Raw genomic sequence first — 25126 nt, 5'->3', positions numbered from 1 at the left:
TATAAGTATTGCGGTCCATTTTTGTTACACCAGTGATATATGTGATATAGCGAAATTATCAAGATTCTATAGATTATACAAGTATGTATTATTTCGTGTAAAATTGTCTTCTCAATATATACGATCAAATTGTTCAATTCATGCTGCTTTGTTTTTACAAAAAATTATGCTACGTGTTATCATATTTGTTATGTGAATTTACACAGGTATGATGTAGATTTTCACATACTTAAATTACTTTTACTTGGGTGAAATATATGTTATATATTCCCCTATGTATACTCCATTTATTTCGTAATAATAGCAATACTTTTACTTTTACAATATTTATCTGTTTACTTTAACTATTCCATTTTTTTTATCAACATATAAAAAACATAGGTTGCCATGTAAAATATTTTCATTGCTTGTGTTAATTTTTTTTATATTTCTTAATACTCCGTAATATATAATAATAATAATAAATATTTATGGTCAAAGTTATGCATTAACTTGTGTACCAATCAAAGTGTTACAATTATTATAAACGGAGGAAGTTGTATATTTAATAAAGGATCATGGCTGAATATGGGCTAAAGACAGTAACGTGAAGCCGTGTCCCAGCCCAAAATTTAAATTATTTTGCGAGCATAACTTTTTTTTCTTTTTTATTTTATTTTATTATTATTATAAATCGAGAATAATTAATCACTCCGTCTCAAAATGTCTTGAGTCTGATCATATCTAATTTGGTCTAATAACAAATTCTCAAGAAAAGAACACACCCCTTAATTGAAGTAAACAATCAATTTACTTATTAATGCAGGTGTTACTAAGTGAATGTGGGTTCACTTTAACAAACCCCTATCCGTATTAAAGTCTTCTTCTAATAAGATCTCATGGGCAAAAGCATGAAAAGGACACAAGCAAGTACAAGTTGTAGCACAGACTGTCATATATACTGAATGACTAGTAGTAGTAGTAGATATGTGATGTTTTGATCCAGTTTTTGTAATGAACAACACAACAAGATCTGTGATTTCGGTGTTAAAAAATAAAAAAAAAATAAAAACACTGTCGTAGCCTTCTCTAATTTTGGTGTAAAAATTATTGTGATAAGTACTCTAATCAACTTTTTTTTTATATATAAATCATGGCAAAAATAAAATTGTATTTAAAAGAAAACAGATAAACTAAGGAGTAATTATTTTTCGTAACTTAATATGTGTCTTGACCATGGACACACGTTAGACAAACCAAATAAATACTCCGCAGTCCGCACTACTTCTCTGCTTTATTTTCTTCTACTTATTTGAGTTATTTCGCAACAAAATGGGCTTCCAACAAACTAATTATTGCTCCCTTGTTGGGATGCTTCTAGCACTTTTCATAAATGATCAATACAGGATGAAATCTAAGGTAGATTCACTGTGGAATTGGCGGGGTACTCCTATCTAATTATCCACACAATAAATCCCTTAAAACCAGAAATTTGGTGAAGGAAACACCAACCTTTATTTTCGAAACAAAACAAGCAAAGAATCAAAGATAAAACCTTTAATCAAGAACTGAATAAATGCAAATAAAAGTATGACAACTAATGTACACTAAACTATACAAGTATGAAATACAAAGTATATGTTTATATTAAATAAAAGTATAACCTAATATGCAACTATTGTATAGTAAACTATATGAAAATTTATGTTTATTGGCTCTTAAAAGTGATTACAAAACTCACTTATCATATCCGTAGTATAGAGCTTTATAAGCACGTAGTATAGAAAAAAGGAAAAATTGATTTAAATTATCCAATCATTTGTCCATTCAAATCTATTAATCCAAATATTGGATTATTCATGAATAATCCAACCTTTGAGGGGTGTTCTTTTTTTTTTGGCTAAACAAATCGCTTGACCTTAAACATCATGTCACCAGCCACGTGTCGTGTTTTCAATTATCCATAAAGTATTTTTCATTTTTTTAAAAACTAATTTTTCCCCCTTTTTTTCTCCTTATTCTTCCCTTTCCCTCCATGAATTCAAGCCCCCTATTTCCGACCACCTACCCTCCCCGCCCACACTTCCCTTTCCAGCCGCCCCACCCTTGTCAACCATCCTTCCCATTCCTTCTCCAAACACCTCAAAAACCCTTCCCCTTTCCCCTGCTTTCACGAATTTCAAACACTTCAAAATTGAATTTTGTCTTTAAATTATGCTTATTATATAATGTACCCACCATAATTTAAAAACAAAATTCAAAGAACATTACATAATAAACAATGAACATTACATCACAAGTAAAAGTACATTACACAAACAATAAAAAAAAACATGGACATATATTCTTTTTACTCTTTTTTGGTGCAAATAAATTTTTTTTACTTAAAGTATATGTTTATTACATTTTAATAGTGCGTTCTTTTTACTACATCTGTATGATCTTAATTTACATTTTTTTTAAACAAACATTTGTATAATATGTTCTTTTCGCAAAACGTCTGTACGATGAAGCAATGTACAGACGCCTGTAGGAACCACAAACCACACACTGGCTTTGATCTCCATTTTGCTAAGTTTGGCACTTCTCAAGTTCTGATCAGTTGTCCCACTAAAATTCAATCATTTAACTTCAGATTATATTTAGAAAAAAGTGGTAAAAATAATCCAATCATATGTCATTTTTAAATAATCCAAACTTTAGTATGCATTTCTTTAATAGGCCCAAGTGACGAATAACCGGCAAAATTGGATAATTTATAAATAACTTATGGTTGAGAATTATTTAAAGCAAACGGCCTAATATTCAAATTATTTTTACCAATTTTCACACTGATTGTAAATACGAAATAGAAGGGAAGAAAATGGAGTAAATAACACTTGAAGGTACTGAAGTTTGCCAAAAGTTTCAACTGGTACTGAAGTTTGAGAAGTTTTAAAGAGGGTACTTAGGGCCTGTTCTCATTGACTGAGCTAAGCTAAACTGAAATGAATATTTTATAACAGAAGGAAATTAGAAGCTAAACTAAACTGAATTGAATTGAATTAAATTAAACTGAACTGAATTTCAACGTATGAGAACAAACCCCAAATTAACCCATAAGTAACCTAAAACTAGGGGTGAGCAAAAACTGTGGGTACCCGGTATTGGAACTGGAACCGGTTAGGACCCGGCGGGTCCGGACCCGGACCCGGTTGTACCGGTTCCAATTCCGGGTCCAAAATATAGGACCCGGTTAGATCCGGTTCCAATTCCGGGTCCTAAAATTTTGGACCCGGTACCCACCGGGTACCCGGTTATACCAGTTCCAATACCGGGTACCCGGTCTTGGAACCAATATAACCGGGTACCCGGTCTTGGAACCAATATAACCGGGTACCCGGTCTTGGAACTGGACATTTTAGAGCTAATTTGCTGAATAGTTCAAATACTTGTATCTTTTTTTAGAGCCCAAATCAAAATAAGCCCAACATACTAATGTACTCATATTCTTTCTCACTTCACTAACCCTAAAATCTCACAGCCTCCACTTTGAATCACATACTCTCTCACCTCAACAGAGAAAACACCCCTTCACTGGTCACCCCTCCATCACGACGGCTCCGTTCTTGCTCTCACGGTCTCACACTCTCACCACTCGGATTGAAGCTCTCAGATCTCACAGCTTTTGCTCATATTGTTTAAGGTTCTTCTCCTCTCAAGCTCTTTTTGTTATTTTACTCGCAAATTATTTGAGTTTCGCATGTTTATGATAATTGATTAATTGTACTATTTTTTTAGATTAAAAATTTGTGTTTTTTTTTTTTTTTTTTGTAAATATGTATACCGTAAATTTGTCAATTTGTAGTTAGTTTTCTACTTGCTAGTTTGAGTAAGTGCAACGAATAAGCGTGTAAATGAGTAAATGACAGTGATCTAAGGCAGAAAGTTTGATGTTTGATTAGCTTACCAACTTGTAAACGATAAACTACTTTAATTATGTTGCTGCTTTAGTCCCATTTGCTAAACTACTTCTATATATACTACCAAAGTACCAATACAACATAGAAATGGCAATAAGGCCTTAATTACTATCGGTACTACTTTAATTATGTTGCTGCTTTAGTCCCTTGTAAATATGGCTTGTTATTGTTGTTGTTCTGATGTTGCTGCTGCTTCTGACCTTCTGTCGTCTGCTGTAAGTCAGGACAGTGGTCGGAGGTGGTGGTGAGTGCATTGCAGTAAGGAGCAAAATAGAATTTAATTATGAAAATGAATTTGATTAATAATGTATACTCTACTTAAGAAGCTAGTAGTAAACTAGTAATGGCCGAACCTACTTGCTAGAATGTACACATTATTACTCTCCTATTTATTTATATATCAATGTATAATTTTAATTTTATTTCAGATTAGTGATGGATCATGAACGTCATGAACCTATGGATGATGAAAGTGATGCCGATGTTGGGAATGCAACCAGCGAACCAACCACAGTTGGCGATAAGAGGAAGTCTGAGTTTTGGAGCCATTTTTGGGACATTAGAGATCCGAAAACCAAAAAAATAATCAAGATTAGATGCAAATATTGTGACAAAATTTTAACAGGTAACACTAATAATGGAACTTCATCATTAAAGAAGCATCTTAAGTCATGTCCAAAGTACCCTACAAATATTGACAATAAGCAAAAACTCATTTCTATGTTTAAAGCTTCTCCATCTGATTCTACTGTGATGTCTAATTGGGAGTTTGATCAAGATGCATGTAGACTTGCTTTAGCAAAAATGGTTATTGTTGATGAACAACCATTTTCTATAGTTGAGCGTGAAGGATTTAGATATTTTTGTCATGTTGCTGTTCCTCAATTTCATATACCTTCACGGTTCACTGTTGCAAGAGATGTGAAAAATCTATTTGTTTGTGAAAGTGAGAAGTTGAAGAATACACTTAAATGTTTAAAATCAAGAGTATCTTTAACAACTGATTGCTGGACTTCTATTCAAAATTTTAACTATCTTTGTTTGACTGTTCACTTCATAGATGATAATTGGAAGTTGCAAAAAAGGATTTTGAATTTTCAATTAATGGATAGTCATAAAGGTAAGGAGATTGGAAAAGTTGTTGAAGCATGCATTCTTAAATGGGGAATTGAGGATCGATTGTTGTCTTTAACGGTTGATAATGCAAGTTCAAATGATGTGGCAATTGGTTATTTGAAAGCTAATTTTCTTGATAAACTTGTTTTGGAGGGTTCATTTTTTCATATGAGATGTGCTTGTCATGTGTTGAATTTGATTGTGAAAGATGGTTTATCTTCGGTAAAAAACTCGATTGCTAATATTCGTAGTGCTGTTAGATATGTGAGGAGCTCTCCTTCTAGAGCAAAATTGTTTGCACACTCTGCTATGCTTGTGAAAGTTTCTTGTAAAAGCTCGGTATGTCTTGATGTGTCAACTAGATGGAATTCTACATATCTCATGCTTGAAACCGCTTTGAAATTTGAAAAAGCTTTTAATAGATTTAAGGAAGATGACCCGGATTTTAGTAAGGAACTTAAGGATGGAGTTCCAACAAAAGAGGATTGGGGAAATGCTAAAGTTTTGGCTTTGTGTTTAAAGCAATTTTATGAGTCTACAAAGAAGATGTCGGGAAGTTTGTATGTCACTTTAAACATGCATTTTCATGAGATTTTGGGTGTATTGAATTCTTTGTTAGAATGGGAAAACTCTTCAAATATAGATATTCGTGTTATGGGTAAGCTAATGAGGGACAAGTTTGATAAGTATTATGGAGATCTTACTAAGACAAATGTCATGATGTTAGTTGCGGTTGTTTTAGATCCTCGATATAAGCTTAGGTTTGTGAAGTACTCTTTTAAAAAGCTTTTTCCTCGTGACTTTGTTAAGGTGGATGTTATGTGTGACGATTTGTATGACATTCTTAGAAAGTTGTTTGACTATTATGATGCAATTCTTGCCTCTTCTCTCAAGAATGTTGTTCATGATTTTAATCATTCTAGTATGAATGTTAATGGTCAAGAAAGCTCAATAGCACCAAATAATGAGCAAATGAAAAAGTTTTATGATGAGTTTGATGAGGAAGACGGTGGAGGAGGGGTTATTGAAAAAAGTGAGTTGGATAACTATCTTGAAGAAGTTAGGGAGAAAAGGGTTGATGGGGATATGTTTGATATTTTGCAATGGTGGAAGGAAAAAAGTGACAAATACAAGGTGTTAGCAACAATAGCTAAGGACATTTTAGCTATTCAAGTTTCTACCGTTTCTAGTGAGTCCGCATTTAGTACATCCGGCCGAGTACTCGATCAATTTCGTAGTAGTTTGGGGCCAAAGACGGTGGAAGCTTTAGTTTGTGCTCAAGATTGGCTAAGAGCTTCTAATATTTGTGTGGATATTGAGCGCTTTTTAGAGGATGTCGAGAAGTATGAAGAAGGTAGTACTACTATTTATCATCTATTATCTATTTTTATATTTTATTTCTCTTGCTAAGTTTATTACTTAAATTATCTTGTTTACGATTTTTCAGAATTGGGTGATAGTGGAATCCCACAAGTTAATGACATTGTTGGAAATAATTGATGTGGTAATATTCATTTTTATATTTTATTTCTCAAATTTTGGTTGTGATTTAATATATATACTCTAATGATTTAATATTTTAATATATGTGCTTTTTGTTTACAGGAAATTTGTGAAGTGTGTGCTTCATGTTTGGAATCAAGAGATCTCACCTTGTAATAAAGTAGGATGTTTTTATGTTGTTTGTGGACTTTATGTCAGTTTGTTGTAAACTTGAAATTTTGATGATGTTTGTATGGACTTTGTGGAACTTTATTAACAAGACATTATTATTTTATTAATTATGTTTAGGAACTTTGAAAATAAAACTTTTAATTTATACTTTGTAATTGGCTATAAAGCCTTTTTTCAATTTTTATTTTTTTTCTAAGTTTGGAGATTACAGGAAGCAATGCAAGCTATAGACACTAGACAGTAGACAAGACAAGTTCAAATAGCAGGTTAAAATTTTAGTAAAATAGTAAGTAAAACAAGAAAAAAGAAATTGGGTACCCGGATTTGGAACTGGTACCCACCGGTTCCAATACCGGGTCCAAAATTTGAGGACCCGGTATAACCAGTTCCAAGACCAGTTCCAAGTATACAGGACCCGGTACAACCAGTTCCAAGACCGGGTCCGTCGAAATCAACCGGGTACCCGGTTGTGCTCACCCCTACCTAAAACAACAGGTTACCATTTAATAGAAAAAAGAAAAATAAAAATGATGACATAAATGAAGAAGGTACTAATGTTTAAAAATTTTAATTCCCAATTCTCCATTTTTCCCCAATTCACGTTTTCCGCAATTCTCTTACTATCAATTTATGTTACTTCAATTAAGCAATTTCAATTAATCAATCTCAAAAACTTCAAACTCTCCATTTTCCCCAATTCACGTTTTCCCTAATTCTCTAATTTTGAAACCATAAATTAATCAAAAGTACTTGACAATTATGAAAGGAAGTAGGCGAAGGCGGCGGTGGCTGGTTGCTCGAACTTCAGGCGGCGATAAATTAAGTGGCTGTTTGCGTTTTCCCCATTTTCATCTTGCATGTCGCTTCCTTGTGGTTGATTGCTCGAATTTCTTTTCAAGGTATATACAACGAATTTTCGTTTATGAGATTTCATTTATGGATTTATTTGTTCGTTCAATTCAATTGTGGTTTTTGTGGGTTTGTTTCTTAATTTTAGTGTCTATTTTTGTGGCTTTATTTGTTCATATCATTTTCGATTTTATTGTAGGTTTATGTAATCAAAACTACTTTTAGAAATGTTAAATTTTCAAAAAAAAAAAAAAATTAAAAAAAATAAAAATAATAAATAAATAAAAATAAAAACTCGATGTTCCTTGAATTTTTTGAAATGTTGCGTGTGAAAATTTTTTAAAGTTTTTTTTAATTGCTGCTTCTAAATGTTTTTTTTTTCGAATAATTGTATGTTGAAAATGGCAATGGAGAAGAATATGAATGGAAGCCAGATTTTTTGGGAGCTCTAATTATCATTTTAGCTTGCCATGCCACATAATAATTTGACAATTAGCTTGCCATGCCACATAAGCTTTTAAGCTAATTATCATTTTAGCTACCTTTTGCTCCAATGGCTAGCTATTAGCTTTGTAGTAGTTGTTAGATAGAAAATACATGGAAAGAGCTTAATTGGTGCAATGAGCATTTTATTTTGGAAAGTTTAATTCCCAAGCAAATTAGCTTTGCCAAGCTAATTTGCTTAGCCAAGCCAATTGAGTTTTCTAGCTCCAATGGTCAAGCTAGTAGCTAGGGAATTATTGAAATTGCAAGCAAGTCTCTAGCTACAACCATTGGAGTTGCTCTAATGGCTAGTTTTTAACTGTCAAATTCGTTGAACTTCACGATACATTTTGGGAGCTCTAACGGCTAGTACCCTTAGCTATTCTGTCAGAATTTTGTTTTCCCTTTTTATTTAAAAAAACAAGTTTACCTGCTGTATATAGCAAGTTGAGTACTCTGTATAAAACCTTTGAAACATCAGTATTACCTTGAGTGAAACTTTTGGTAAACATTAGTACCTTCAAGTGGTATTAACTCGAAGAAAATGTGACTTTCTTTGTACTCTAATATTTAAAAGAAAAAAAAAATTCCACCCTTAAGACAGCAAAATTACACCATTGAGTAAATTTTATTACATTAAAAAAAAGGAAAAATTGATTCCAATAATCCCACCTTTGGCCGGTTCACAAATAATAATCCCACATATCGATTATTATCTAATAATCTCACCTTTGGGGGTTATCTTCTTCTAATGGTCCATAACTTGTTGGTAACCGGTTAGATAGGTTAACATGACACATGTCCTTTTGTGATTCGTCCAATTATATAATTTATATTTTTGTAAAAAAATTAAATTTTATTTTAAACTTTTTTCCCTTTTCCTTTCTTCTTCCCGTTTCCCTTATCCTCCATGGCTCCATTAATGCCGGCGACCTTCATCAAAAAAAATAACCCAAACTCAGTCACCTCCTCCACTGAAATCGAGCACCCACTCGTAAAACCCGACCTGTGAAACCCCCCTCCCCCCTAACTGACCCACCCACGTAAACGGCTGGCCACCCCCACCCACGTAAACGGCCGACCACCTCCACCCATAAAACAACCTCCCTTAATTACCTACGAAAAACCCTACCCAAGGTCGACCAGCCACCCACAAAACTTCTACCAAGATCGACCAGCCAACCCACGAAACCCTTAACCCCCCGAAATCCCTTCCCCCGTGAGATTGGCTTAACTGCTTGATACCTGACGGCAATAAGTGATGAATTTCCTTGAGATATAAATACACTGCTGCCATTGTTGTAGGAAGAGAGAGAAATTGAGGTGGGATGGGAAGGGAAGAGGAGGAAGAGGGAAAAAAATTACCTATTCTTCAGGTTAACGGTCATTAAGGACCATTAGAAGAAGATGTCCCCTAAAGGTAGGATTATTAGATAATAATCGATAGGTGAGATTATTATCGGCGAATTGGTCAAAGGTGGGATTATTAGAATCAATTTTTCCTAAAAAAAACAAAGGAAAGTGAGAATATTAGTTTCGTAAGGGGGCGTTTCATATATGAAAATACAGATTACGATTTTGGGAAATTGAGGTTTGGATAAGGAATGAGAAGTTGAAAAATTATAAAAACAAGACCAATACCTTGTAGTTGTGGCTTGTTTGGTAGTGAATTAAATACATATGTAGGTAAGAAATACTTGCATATTACTGTATAAGTTAACAAAATACCCTCACTAATCTTGGGATAGATGGGATATAATCCCATTCCATCCTTAATTCCCAAACAAAATACGTCCTAACTCCTAAGGAATGCATGATCGACATCTTAGCCTCATATTATTACTTCAAAGAAAAATCTTATCCAAGATATATTCATGTCTAATAACTACAAATGCTTGTGAACCATGCATTATTCCTAAAAAATAATGTAGTAATATTTCCTAATTCATTGATAGTTTGAAAATTCAAACACAGGACAGTAATTCATTCACTGGTTGTTGCTTTCACACTGACTATTAACAATTGACAAATGAGCATCCAAATAAAGTTTATTCAATATGTCCAGTCCATAATTCATTCATAATTCACAACTCAAAGAAGGAGAGATTAAAAACAACAAGGGTGTAGAGAAAATGGCAGAGGGAGTTATTTCCGGCTTATTGGTAAACGCCTTGACAAATCTGGGCAAAGCAGCTGTAAAAGAGGCTGCATCATGGTGGGGTGTACGAGACGATTTGAAAAAGCTAGAGGACACCTTAACGATGATCCAAGCTCGAGTTTGCGATGCGGAGAGGCACCAAGAAGAGGAACGCAGTGACACCATTAGAGTGTGGCTTCGGAGGCTGAGGGTTGTGCTTTACCAAGCCGATGATATTTTTGATGATGTTCTCACTGTTGACCGCCAGAAACAGCGGACTGAAGCGAACAAGCAGGTTTGTGTTCCTTTCTTGAAGTCTGGCAATCTTTGTTTTAACTGGAAAATATCTCGACAAATCAAGTCTATTCGACAGCAGCTTGATAAAATCAATTCAGATATTGCTAGCTTAAACTTGAATGCTTATCTTGGTCATAGTGATGAACCACAACCACTAAGGGCTCGCTTTATAAGGAATAGGGAAAGAGGATCTCATGTGAGAGAGGATGATGTTATTGGTAGAGAAAATGACAAAAAGATTATTACTGAAATGCTTTTTGATGATGATGGGAAAAGGGTTTCTGTAATCTCAATCGTGGGTTTTGGGGGTCTTGGTAAAACTACTCTTGCTCAACTCGTTTACAATGATGTGAATGTTCGAAAACAATTTGATCTTGCTGCTTGGGCATGTGTCCCTGAGGTGAATAATCAGAACCAAGTTCTGAGAACAGTTTGCCAGTCCTTAGGTTTTAAGGATACTAGAGAACTCTCAATAGATCAAATTGAATCATGCATCCAAGCATCGTTAAAAGATAAGAAATTTCTATTTGTCTTAGACGACATATGGGATGATGAACGGAATAATTGGTTGGATCTTCTAAGGTTGCTTGAGTGTGGTGCTGATGGGAGTAAAGTTATTGTAACAACACGCTCTGCTAATGTTGCAAAAGCTGTTGGTACAACTAAAGCCCATAATCTAGGACTTCTAACTAAAAAGGAGTCTTGGAGTCTTTTCATAAAATATGCATTTACATTGGGGCAAGAAGAGAGCAATCATGTTCTCACTCAGTTGGGGAAGGAGATTGTTGATAGCTGCAAAAATGTTCCCCTTGCTATCCGGGTTATTGGAAGCCTTTGTTTCACTGAAAATAGTGAAGGAGGCTGGCGACGAATTAAAGATGCTCGACTCTCAAAGACAAAGCTAAAGGAAGACGATAACATCATGCAAGTGTTGAAGTTGAGTTATGACTACTTGCCACCAGCATTAAAGCAATGTTTTGCATACTGTTCGTTGTTCCCAAAGGACTACAATTATGAAAAGGATGATTTGATTAGATTGTGGATGGCGCAAGGATATTTTGATCCATCAAGCACAGACATTGGAGATCAATACTTTATGGAATTGTTAGGGAAGAATTTATTTCAAGATCTGGAAGAAGATAGTGAAGGGAATGTCAAATACTGCAAAATGCACGATTTAGTGCATGACTTGGCTGAAGGTATAGCTGGTAATGAGATTAAAAAACTGGTTGAGCCTTTAGACCAGATCTCTTCTACTGATGAATTGATGCACGTGAGTGTTAACATTGAAGGGCCAGAGGACGTTCGATGGGAATTCAAAGCTCCAACAAGATTGCTTTCTGCTAGGAAGATACGGTCATTACTATTCAGATTCAATCTTGATAATGCTGTAAAAGCATCATCTCTTGAAATGATGATTATGAAATTTCAGTCTTTGCGTGCCTTAGATTTAGAGGATATGGATATCTCTGTGGTGCCAAATTCTATAGGGAAGTTGAGACATCTAAGATACCTTAATCTTGCAATGAATGATTGTATTAAATGTCTTCCTGATGGCATAACAAGATTACAAAACCTGCAAACACTGAACCTTAAGTCATGCTTTGATCTGAAAGAGTTGCCAAGAGATTTTTGTGAATTGGAGAACTTGAGGCACTTGACAATTAATAAGAGTGGTTTGAGTGATTTTCCATTAGGATTTGGGAAAATGACATCTTTGAAAGATTTAGATTATTTTGTAGTTGGGAAAAACTATGGTATAGATTCATTGCCTCCAATGGTTAGATATATCAGAGTTGATAGCTACAAAGGAGTTGAGATGCCGCGTAGATGGTTGGATGGGCTTTCTAATCTTGTTTCCATTTGTATTATGAAATGCGATGAGTGCAAAGTTCTCCCTCACTTGAGCCAGTTGAGTCATCTCAAATATCTTACTATAGAAGACATTGATGCCTTGGAGTATGTAGAAGATGAAGACTGGGTCTGTGGTGGTGATGCAGATGGAGGTGGAAAGTGCTTTTCCGGAGCCCACTATGTCTACTTCCCATCCTTAAAAGAGTTGGAATTAAGAAGATTGTGGTCTCTAAAGGGGTGGACAAGACCATCAAACGGTGATGGTGGTGAGCCAAGGCACTTCTTGTTTCCTCCTCGTCTATCGAGGATGGATATAATGGGCTGCACCAAGTTGAAGTCAATTGATGATGGACTAGCTTCATCAACTCTTTTAACCTCGTTAGAGGAGCTGCATATTTTTGGGATTGGCGATGGACTAGCTTCTCTGTCAATCAGTAGCAGGTTCTCTAATCTACAGAGATTAAGCATATCCTTCTGCAAGGAACTGGCAAGTTTGACGATAGAATCTTCAAACTCCATTCAGTACCTTGAAATTAGTGACTGCCAAAGCTTGAAAAAAGTATCACTGGGAAATCTCCTGGTCATTAAGGAACTTAATATTTCCGATCTCGAGAATTTGACACAACTCCAAGAACGGAAAGAAGAGCTCTTTCAAAGCATTGCTTGCCTAACCACACTTCAGAAGCTTTATATTGGATTTATGTGCAATTTGAAACAACTCCCAGAAGAGATGGGCAACCTCTCCTTGCTACGTGAGCTGAAAATTTGGTTTTGTGAAGAAATGACGTCACTTCCACAATCACTACTAGGCCTTACCTCTTTACAGAAACTGAATATAGTGCACTGTCCAAATCTGAAAGAAAGATATGAGAAGCCAAATGGCCAAGATTACCACCTTATCCAACATATCCCCAATGCTCACATGTAAGTATATCAACCCTCCACTCTCTTGTACTAAAACCTCCACCCTATGCTCTCTCCGTAATTTTTTTTTTTTTTTTTTTTGAAACAATCTTCGTAAATTTTTTATTAAGTGAAATGTTTTACTCAGTAACTTTTTGTAGTTTTCATCAAGATCCACTTTGACTAATTTAGTAATTTATACATTAGTTTAAATATGATCTTGTGGTTACTTGTTGAGTTGTTGAAATTGTTTCAATGATTAATTTAGTAACATTCAATTGTTATAACTTTTACTGTTAATAATTTAAAAATTTTATTAGTCAAATTTTTGTATTGGCATACATGTCCAAGAGATACGTTTCACCTCAAAAACTACGGAGAGATTATTTGTAATTTTACTCCTTCAAGTGTTATATTTTGGCCGGTACAAAATTTTAACTTATCTAATCAACTTAAATACTCCGTATAATAATAAGAGGTAAGTATGTTTTTTTTTTTTTTTTTTTTTTTTTTTTGAGCTATATATAATGACATTAATAGTTTATTGAGAAGGAATGTGCGAGGAAATAAATACTAAAAGAAAACAGATTTTGGTGGAGACTTAAAAGCAAAGATATATAATATTAAAATAAACATAAAATGTAACACTTAAATAAAAACGACCACACTTGATAAGTGTACTACATAATTAAAAGGCGGGGGTATGAAATTTAAATTTGAGTTATTTTACTGTGCATTTTTTCCTGGCCGATAAAGATGAACTCCAATTGCAATTGATGAATAACAACAGAGAATTCGTGAAATTTTAACCGGTTATTTGTGAAATACTTCTTCACAAACTATTAATTGTGAGCTGTTTTAGGCACAAATAATTCCATTTGTACTAACTGCTTGCTTTTTTTTTTTTCTTTTTTTTTTTTACAGCCACTAATCTTTCACATATGAATCTGAATCTGAAATGGATTTGCCAGTTTGGTGTAAATGTGGTAAGTGGTAATTTGAGGCCCTTGCTTGTTCGTACATTTTAAATTTTGAGCAATTCAATTGAGTATTTGGGTTAGCCTGAGCATTTGATTAGTGAAGCTTTTCAACCCTTCCTAGAAGGTGGGAAAAGCTTACACAATGATGCTAATCACAAGCTAGACCACTTTAATTTGGTAGCTTCTTCAACAATGATTTTGGAAGTGCTTTGTGGTATCCTAAATCAACATACAAGACAAAGGCAATGAAGAAGAGGAAATTTTAGTTCGACGGAAGGGTAATCGTGGCTCAATGGTGTTGAAAGTTCATTGGTCAGATTGTTGGAGTTATACGAGATCGACTTCATCACGGTGATCATGGATACAGGCTCTGGCATGACTCAGGTTGAGCTGCACTTGCTTCAGTTATTCAGCACCCCTTATGTTGTACTTTATTACAATGATGTCTCAGTCCTAAATTCCTAACGTATCTTATGAGATAACTGAAAAACTGTAGCAAAAAATTAATAAGGTGTATTGTACATATATATATATGATTCAGTTTTACTGCAATGTGAAACTTTATATGTAAGCTATAACGATGAGCGCATTTGATACATCAATATGTTGATTATTTTGTTGAATGGGAAGGACTTGAAAGACATAACAGACGCGATGGAAGAAATAATTGTCAAACATGCTTTTTAGGTGATACATTTTCTATACGGTTCTCATGTTTATTGGTTTAGTGTGTATGGTATACCGGTATATACAACTATACAAGTACTATATAGAATTATAGACCTTCCTTTGTATGTACTTATCATTGAAGAATGCATTTAGCATAGCTTAGACATTTCATTTAATTCGTAATATAAACCTACCATAAACCTACCATACATTAACATTCGTACCAATTATTTATTTTTTATTTTTTTTTTGAAAAGTACCAATTATTTAGTTGAGAATATATATAGTGATTTGAAGAATTTTAACTAGGGACGAGTGAGCAAAAAAATTGGTATTTGAGCCCAAATCCAAAAACAGCTAGGACTTACCGGGTCCAAAACTAGATACGATTCAAGGGTTCTAATTTCAAGTCAAAATTGATTTTGGTTTTGGTACTGATTCCAATTTCAATTCCAATTCCAATTCCTTAATTTGGACTTTTTATATGGTACCATTGTAGTATTGTCTTTTTCATATGGTATCCAAACTTTTTCTTTCTTCCACGGGGCACCATTGAAGATTAGTGTTAATGAATATAGTAACAATTAGTGCTGTCAAATTTCAAACCGAAACCGTTTAACTGCCCGAAACCGACCGACCCAAATGAGAACCGAACCGATTAAAAACCGATTTTTTTGAAACCGAAAACCGACCCGAACCGTATTTTAGTAAACCCGAAACCGAATCGACCCGAATAATGTTAAACCGTATAAGAACCGAACCTGTTAACAAACCGAACCAAATATAAACCGAACTAAAAGAAAACCGAACCGAAAAAGAACCGAACCGTATCTAACCCGAAACCGTTTAAACTAGCAAAAAAACTGCTCACACCGAACCGTTAGCAAACTGCTACCCGTTTGCACCGAACTGGTTGTAAACCGAACTGGTTATAAACCGAACCGTTTATGAACCAAACCGCTTCTAAATCGAACCGTTTACAAACTTTTTTATATAATTAAATGGATTTTTTTTTGACGGGAATATAATTAAATGGATTAAATGATTAAATAAGAAGCATATAATAACCTAATTGTAAAACAATAATACATTAATACACTAACTCTTATAATCTATTTCGTAATAAACTAGTAAGATCAGTATGACTAAATTTGAAACAGAACATAATATGTATTTATAAAATCAATGAGAATTTGTTTATAATATGATGCCTAAATATGAAATGATTCGCGACTTGCCGACTTCATATAAAACTTGTGAACGCAAAATGTTAGCAAGTACTATCAAATTTCAAACCAAAACCATTTAACTGCCCGAATCCAAACAACTCAATAAACAATTTATTTTTTGAAACCGAAACCGACCCGAACCGTAATTTAGTAAACTTGAAATGGAACCGATATGAATAACGTTAAAGTGGTTAAACCATCGAAGAACCGAACCAGTTATAAACTGAACCGAAAAAGAACCGAACCAGTTATAAACTGAACCGAAAAAGAACCGAACCAGTTATAAACTGAACCAAAAAAGAACCGAACTATTTCTAACCCGAAACCGTTTCCAACCTGAAACTGTTTGAACTGGGATAAACACCGTAGACATCGCACCGTTAACAAACCGCAACCCGTCTGCACCGAACCGTTTACGTACTACCCGGACTGTTTACAACCCGAATCGAATTAAAACCGCTTAAGAATAAACCGAAACCGAATCGAACCGATAACTATTTAAACCGAACCAAAACCGACCCGTAAGAGGGTACTTAGGGCCTGTTCTCATTGACTGAGCTCAGTTGAGCTGAACTGAATTGAACTAAGCTGAGCTGAGCTGAACTGAAATGAATATTTTATAAGAGAAGAAAATTAGGAGCTGAACTGAACTGAATTAAATTAAACTGAATTTCAACGTATGAGAACAGCCCCCTAATTAACCCATAAGTAACCGACCACAACAGGTTACCATTTAATAAAAAAAGGAAAATAAAAATGATGACATAAATGAAGAAGGTACTAATGTTTAAAAAATTTAATTCCCAATTCTCCATTTTCCCCAATTCACGTTTACCCCAATTCTCTTACTATCAATTTATGTTATTTCATTAATCAATCTCAAAAACTTCAAATTCTCCATTTTCCCCAATTCACGTTTTCCCCAACTCTCTAATTTTGAAGCCATAAATTACTCAAAAGTACTTGACAATTATGAAAGGAAGTAGGCGAAGGCGGCGGTGGCTGGTTGCTCGAACTTCAGGCGGCGATAAATTAAGTGGCTGTTTGCGTTTTCCCCATTTTCATCTTGCATGTCGCTTTCTTGTGCTTGATTGCTCGAATTTCTTTTCAAGGTATATACAACGAATTTTCGTTTATGAGATTTCATTTATGGGTTTATATGTCGTTCAATTCAATTGTGCTTTTTGTGGGTTTGTTTCTTAATTTTAGTGTCGATTTTTGTGGCTTTATTTGTTCATATCATTTTCGATTTATTGTAGGTTTATGTAATCAAAACTACTTCTAGACATGTTCAAATTTCAAAAAAAAAAAAAAAAAAAAAAACTCTATTTTCCTTGAATTTTTTTGAAATGTTGCGTGTGAATTTTTTATTTTTAAAAAAAGTTTTTTTTAATTGCTGCTTCTAAATTTTTGTTGAAAATGACAATGGAGAAGAATATGAAAGGAAGCCAGATTTTTTGGGAGCTTTAACGGCTAGATTTTAACTGTCAAATTCGTTGAACTAATTTTTTGGAAACATTAGTACCCTTTGCTATATTGTCAGAATTTTATTCTTTTTTTTAAAAAAAAAAAAACAAGTTTGAAAATTTGTTAAATAATAATGTAGTAATATTTCCTAATTCATTGATAATAATGTAGTAATATTTCCTAATTTATTGATAGTTTGAAAATTCAAATACAGGACAATAATTCATTCACTGGTAGTTGCTTTCACACTGACTATTAACAATTGACTAATGAGCATCCACATAAAGTTTATTCAATATGTCCAGTCCATAATTCATTCATAATTCACAATTCAAAGAAGGAGAGATTAAAAACAACAAGGGTGTAGAAAAAATGGCAGAGGGAGTGATTTCCGACTTATTGGCAAAAGCCTTGACATATTTGGGCAAAGCAGCTGTAAAAGAGGCTGCATCATGGTGGGGTGCACGAGACGATTTGAGAAAGCTAGAGGAAACCTTCAGGATGATCCAAGCTCGAGTTCGCGATGCAGAGAGGCACCAAGAAGATGAGCGCAGTGACGCCATCAGAGAGTGGCTTCGGAGGCTGAGGATTGTGCTTTACCAAGCCGATGATATGTTTGATGATGTACTCACTGTTGACCGCCAGAAACAGCGGTTAGATGTCAACAAGCAGGTTTGTGTTTCTTTCTCAAGGTCTGGCAATCATCGTTTTAACTGGAAAATATCTGGACAAATCAAGTCTATTCGACAGCAGCTTGATAAAATCAATTCAGATATTGCTAGCTTAAACTTGAATGCTTATCTTGGTCATAGTGATGAACCACAACCACTAAGGGCTCGCTTTATAAGGAATAGGGAAAGAGGATCTCATGTGAGAGAGGATGATGTTATTGGTAGAGAAAAGGACAAAAAGATTATTACTGAAATGCTTTTTGATGATGATGGGAAAAGGGTTTCTGTAATCTCAATCGTGGGCTTTGGGGGTCTTGGTAAAACTACTCTTGCTCAACTCGTTTATAATGATGAGAATGTTCGGAAACATTTTGATCTTGCTGCTTGGGCTTGTGTACCTGAGGTTAATAATCCGAACCATGTTCTGAGAACAGTTTGCCAGTCCTTAAGTTCTGAGGATACTAGTAAACTCTCAGTAGATCGAATTGAATCAAGCATTCAAGAATTGTTAAAAGATAAGAAATTTCTTCTTGTCTTAGACGACATATGGGATGAAAAACGGAATAATTGGTTAGATCTTCTAAGGTTGCTCGAGTGTGGTGCAGATGAGAGTAAAGTTATTGTAACAACACGCTCTGCCAATGTTGCAAAAGCTGTTGGTACAACTAAAGCCCATAATCTAGGACTTCTAACTAAAAAGGAGTCTTGGAGTCTTTTCAAAAATTATGCATTTACATTGGGGCAGGAAGAGAGCAATCATCATATTCTCACTCAGTTAGGGAAGGAGATTGTTGATAGCTGCGGAAATGTTCCCCTTGCTATCAGGGTTATTGGAAGCCTTTGTTACACTGAAAATAAGGAAGAAGACTGGCGACGAATTAGAAATGATCGACTCTCAAGGGCAAAGGGAAAGGAGGACGATAACATCATGCAAGTGTTGAAGTTGAGTTACGACTACTTGCCACCGGCATTAAAGCAATGTTTTGCATACTGTTCGTTGTTCCCAAAGGACTATAATTATCAAAAGGTTGATTTAATTAGATTGTGGATGGCGCAAGGATATTTTGATCCATCAAGCACAGACGACATTGGAGATCAATACTTTATGGAATTGTTAAGGAAGAATTTATTTCAAGATCCGAAAGAAGATGATGAAGGGAATGTCAAATACTGCAAAATGCACGATTTAGTGCATGACTTGGCTGAAGGAATAGCTGGTAAAGAGATTAAAAAACTGGTTGAGTCTTTAGACCAGATCCCTTCTACTGATGAATTGATGCACGTGAGTGTTAAAATGAAAAGGCCAGAAGACGATCAATGGGAATTCAAAGCTCCAGCAACATTGCTTTCTGCTAGGAAGATACGGTCATTACTATTCAGAGTCAATCATCTTAATAATGCTTTAAAAGCATCATCTTTTGAAATGATGATTATGAAATTTCAGTCTTTGCGTGCCTTAGATTTAGAGCTTATGAATATCTCTGTGGTGCCAAATTCTATAGGGAAGTTGAGACATCTAAGATACCTTGATCTTGCACAGAATCGCCATATTGTATGTCTTCCTGATGGCATAACAAGATTACAAAACCTGCAAACACTGAACCTTGAGTCATGCTCTAGTCTGCGCGAGTTGCCAAGAGATTTTTGTGAATTGGAGAACCTGAGGCACTTGGCAATTTATGGCAGTGGTTTGAGTGATTTGCCATTAGGATTTGGGAAAATGACATCTTTGAAAGATTTAGATTGTTTTGAAGTTGGGAAAAACTATAGTACCGATTCATTGCCTCAATGCCCTCCAATGGTTAGATATATCAGAGTTGTTGGCTACAAAAGAGTTGAGATGCCGCGTAGATGGTTGGATGGGCTTTCTAATCTTGTTTCCATTTTTATTATGAATTGCTATGATTGCAGAGTTCTCCCTCACTTGAGCCATTTGAGTCATCTCAAAACCCTTACTCTAATAAATATTGATGGCTTGGAGTATGTAGAAGATGAAGACTGGGTCTGTGGTGGAGATGCAGATGGAGGTGGAAAGTGTGGTTCCGGAGCCCACAATGTCTACTTCCTATCCTTAGAAGAGTTTCGATTATTCAAATTGAGATCTCTAAAGGGGTGGACAAGACCATCAAACGGTGATGGCGGTGAGCCAAGGCACTTCTTGTTTCCTCGTCTTTGGAGTATGGATATATATGACTGCCCCAAGTTGATGTCAATGTCTCTAGCACCAAAGCTAGTGTATTTATCAACTGGTGGGATCAATTGGAAGTTACTTGAATCCAATCTGACGTCAATTGATGATGAGGATGTTTCATCAACTCTTCTAACCTCGTTAAAGGTGCTGCATATTAGTCGTATTGACGATGGACCATCTTCTCTGTCAATCAGTAGCAGGTTCTATAATCTACAGATATTAAGCATAGCCTCCTGCAAGGAACTGACAAGTTTGACGATAGAATCTTCAAACTCCATTCAGTACCTTGAATTTAGGGACTGCCAAAGCTTGAAAAAAGTATCACTGGGAAATCTCTTGGTCATTGAGGGACTTAAAATTTCCGGTCTCGAGAATTTGACACAACTCCCAGAACGGGAAGAAGAGCTCTTTCAAAGCATTGCTTGCCTAACCACACTTCAGAGGCTTCGTATTGCAAATATGCGCAATCTGAAACAACTCCCAGAGGAGATGGGCAACCTCTCCTTACTACGTGAGCTGAGAATTTCTGGTTGTGAAGAAATGACGTCACTTCCACAATCATTACTAGGCCTTACCTCTTTACAGAAACTGGACATACGGTACTGTCCAAATCTGAAAGAAAGATATGATAAGCCAAATGGCCAAGATTGCCACCTTATCCGACATATCCCCGATGTTCACATGTAAGTATATCAACCCTCCACTCTCTCGTTAAAAAAAAAAAAAAAATCCTCCACCCTATACTCTCTTCATATTTTTTTTAGTAAAATGTTTTGTTTAGAGTTAGCTCGTCGTTGATGATCAATAAAATTCCCTTTGGTGATCAATAAAAATTCTATCTTTAATGGCAAAAGAAAAAAAAAATTAAAAAAAAAATTGACATGACGCCCCATTATTGGCTTAGTAATGTCAATACATGTATAGAGGGCCGACATTATTCCCATCAAGTTCGAATAATAATATAAACCATCTAATTAATTACATAATTAAATGAATACATTACACCAAGAAAAGATAATAAGATTTTATGTCATACAATAAATTCGTATAATACAACATCGATCCATATATTAGGGAAATTAATTTACAAAGTACATTACTCGTATAACTGCTTAGAAACTCTTAATAAATTCTATATCACGTGTGATGCGACAAATCTAACAACGGAGGGACAAAGTCCATGATTATTTTATATTGAACCTACGTACATTTTGCACTGCAATACTTTATAAATTATAAATATATATATATATATATATATATATATATATATATATATATATATATATATATATATATATATATATATATATATATATATATATATATATATATATATATATATATATATATATATATATATATATATATTAATTTTGAGAATGATTTATCTTAACCTTAAAACCATTTTTCATACGAAGAAGTATAGAGAGATCAAGGACAGGATAATATTCTTGTACGGTCTCTATATTGTAGTGTTGGATGATGGAGACACCTATAATTTTCATTAGGGTGAAAACCATCTGCTTTCCGATGCAAGTCCTTGGCCCTGCACCAAACACCGAAAACTTATATGATGGCTCATGTTTAATTGTCCCACCTTTAGTTATCCATCTTTCGAGCTTGAACTCGTTACAATCTTCTCCCCATATCGATTTCATCCTTCCCATCACATACGTGTTGATGATAATTTGCGTATTTGGATTCACTTTGTTGTCTGGCTTAGTTGGTGACTTGTGATTGTATACTATCGCAGTATAAAATCTTAATGATTCACATATTGTATCATGAAAATATATTAGCTGGTTGCTAATCTCTTTAAAATTACTAAGAAACCTATCATAGCTGTTGTTCACTTGTATCATTATTGCATCAAGTTCCATTTTAATCTTGTGAACAACTTGTGGGTTTTCAAGAGAACGTAACAAAACCAAGTCAATTCAGTACTTGTTGTCTCTCCTCCACCTAGTAAAAAATTTGAAATTGTATTCCTTAAAAATTTATCATTGTCATTGTGGCTTTTTGACTTTATAGTGTTTTTGTCGGTATCCATAAATAAAGTCAATAGATCTACTCTACTTACCTCTGTTTCATTATCCTTTGGCTTAGATGTTCCTTTCCTTCTTTCTTCTCTCTTCTTATGTATGCACTTGTAAACATAGTCATCAAGGATTTTCCATGCTTGCTTGTGCTTGTTTTCTCCTCCTATATTCAACCACCTTTGGAATTTCCATATGCATGTTGGCAAAACGTGACGTGCAAAAGCAGTGTGTTCAAGATCAGCCACAACCTTTAAGAGTGGAAAATCTGCCAAAGGGATTGAAAGTGATTCTGGATCATGGTCCATCATGATCCTACTCATTGTATCATACATGAACCTTAAGAATATATCATGTAGGTCAATTTCAATCGAGTGCTTAGCAACATGGTCAAGGAATGGGATAAGTCCATTCTTGACTTTTTCCCAAGTTATATTGATCAAAGAGTGGTGAAATTGAGAATGATGGAGAAAAGAGTGAGCCACATTTCGATGGTAACTCCATACATCTGAATCCGAATTAAGGATCCATCTCCTAGGACATCAAGGATTTCATTTAATTTGGAACCCTTAACATAAGTTCCAAATTTTTTGCTATATATATGGTTAAGGTTAGCAGGATCAACGGTTGCTAGGATGTGCATGTTGGCAAACCAAGGGCCCCTAAAATGGACGGTCATCTTAGAATTTTCCATAACTTGAATTATGAATTCATTAATATTATGGACATTTATTAGGAGTGCAGGAAGCATCCCAACAAAAGGCCAATTAGTTGCAAGCCCATTTTTTTTGCGAAAGAAGAAGCAAAAGAAAACAAAGGAAAGGAGGATTATTAGTGTATTGATTAACATGTAATATCCCATTAGGAAATATGTGTTTAGCGGGAGTTTGGTTGATGATTATGTGAAAATGTACGTGCTTTTATGAACATGACTTTCTAATCGATCCTATATTTGTTTAGAATTAAATGGTGTAGGCCTCACAAAACAAACGACACATTGAAATGCTAATGTAGAATAAAAATCATATGACCTCATCTTAATGCGGTTTTAGTGTCAAAGTCGTGATTAATGAGATGACAAATATATATATAATCTATATAGGTGAACTTCCATCATTTAACGCGTTTTCAAATGTGTTAGATTTTTAACGTAAGTTACAATTCAAATGATACGACATATTATCTAAACTTATTTTTCTTAAAGTAAGAGGAACGAAATAAAAACCTATTTTTCTTCATCTTATTTAACTAAATGTTCAAAAGTATAGGTATTGTGCACTTATTTCTAGATGCATTGTGGATTTGTGGTGCATCTTAAAATTTGCGGGTCTTCCCCAGTGATGATCTAACATATTGTTACGCCAAATATTAATTCCTAGACTATCTTGAATCAGTTTGGGCCATGATGGGCTAATGAGGGAATAAAATGGGCTGGGAACCATATGGTGCCATGACCAATTCAAGGCCCAAAGGAAATTAATTGCCAAGAGCAGTTGGCAAGCACCGAAGCACCAAGGAGTTCAAAGGTAACTGACAACCTTATATCGGCAAGTTACATAAACTGAGGCCCCGTTCTCTTCACCTTAATTTTGCTAAACTTAAATTATTTTTACTGAATTGAAATTATTTTTGTTCAACTGAAATTTTTTTACTGATTTTCTATTATAATTCTTCATTAAGAAAACTGAATTTTACTGAACTGAACTTATTTTTACTGAACTGAAATTATTTTTACTAAACTGAAATTAATTTTACTGAACTGAACTTATTTTTACTTAATATTATCTTTTTAAGGTGAAGAGAATAGGGCCTAAAGGCATTGAATCAAACAACACAACTAGTGTGTGGCTCGGGCGATGCCCCGAGTTGCTAGTTTGTAATTAACGTTTGATTAATTATTGCTTAATGTATTAAAAATCATCTTCAAAATTTAATATATTGAAAAAAGATTTTAATTAGGAGAACCATATTTAATATTTGTAACAAAATTTAATACAAGTTGTTAAATTATCTTATGATAAACAAATAGTACAATTAAGGACTAATCATCTTAACCCGTCCATTGGGCCACGTGGCTAGTACTCATCCCTAAACTTTCCTTCATCAACTCAGTAAAAAAATAAAGCTTGCATAAGAAGCTTCTTGAAATAAATATTAAAATACACAAATCTGACACCAAGTCCCTAAACTATTGAAAAAAAGATTCAACATCCCTAAAGTTTTTTGATGAGACAAGGTCCCTAAAGTATTGCTTAGTCAGCAAAGTCCCTAAAGTTTTGGCTGACAAACACTAAAGTGGGTGGTTGATAGGGATGTCAGTGGGGCGGGTCAAGTAGGAGACCCGCGGGTCAAGTAGGAGACCCGCCCCAGTGGGGCGGGGACGGGTCTCGGTTTGGCGGGTGGTGGGGCGGGGATGGGGATAAAAACCATACCCGCCATGGGTGATGGGGCGGGGGTGGATTTTAAGTTGTACCCGCCCCATCCCCGCCCCGCCCCGCCCCACTTCGTACCCGCCCCATCCCCACCTCATACTCACATCTATATACTTCTATACTATTTTATAAAATAATTAAGTGAAGTAAAATATTAATTATACTTTGTACTACACTTACATTATAAACAAAAA

At 34.8% G+C, this 25126-nt stretch overlaps 2 protein-coding genes and 1 pseudogene across 2 annotated transcripts; 2 read left to right on the top strand and 1 right to left on the bottom strand.

Annotated features, from left to right (window-relative positions):
• The first annotated feature begins 9884 nt into the window (after positions 1-9884).
• On the top strand, positions 9885-14857 carry LOC145618086 (putative disease resistance protein RGA1). Its single transcript, XM_081672868.1, has 2 exons — positions 9885-13275; positions 14179-14857. Exons 1-2 carry the CDS (start codon positions 10196-10198, stop codon positions 14183-14185), a joined length of 3087 nt encoding a protein of 1028 aa, XP_081528994.1. The 5' UTR covers positions 9885-10195; the 3' UTR covers positions 14186-14857.
• A 3114-nt stretch (positions 14858-17971) lies between these two features.
• LOC145616750 (putative disease resistance protein RGA1) lies at positions 17972-21148 on the top strand. The gene has a single exon (XM_081671488.1). It carries the CDS (start codon positions 17972-17974, stop codon positions 21146-21148), a length of 3177 nt encoding a protein of 1058 aa, XP_081527614.1.
• Positions 21149-21831: 683 nt separating this feature from the next.
• LOC145616749 (alkane hydroxylase MAH1 pseudogene) lies at positions 21832-23350 on the bottom strand (annotated as a pseudogene).
• Between the last annotated feature and the right edge of the window lie 1776 nt (positions 23351-25126).

This window comes from Chenopodium album, chromosome 26, assembly GCF_948465745.1.
Source record: "Chenopodium album chromosome 26, dcCheAlbu1.1, whole genome shotgun sequence".
NCBI classification, from domain to species: Eukaryota; Viridiplantae; Streptophyta; class Magnoliopsida; order Caryophyllales; family Amaranthaceae; genus Chenopodium; species Chenopodium album.
The sequence above is the reverse complement of the archived record's forward strand: the minus strand, read 5'-3'. Positions and strand labels throughout refer to the sequence as shown.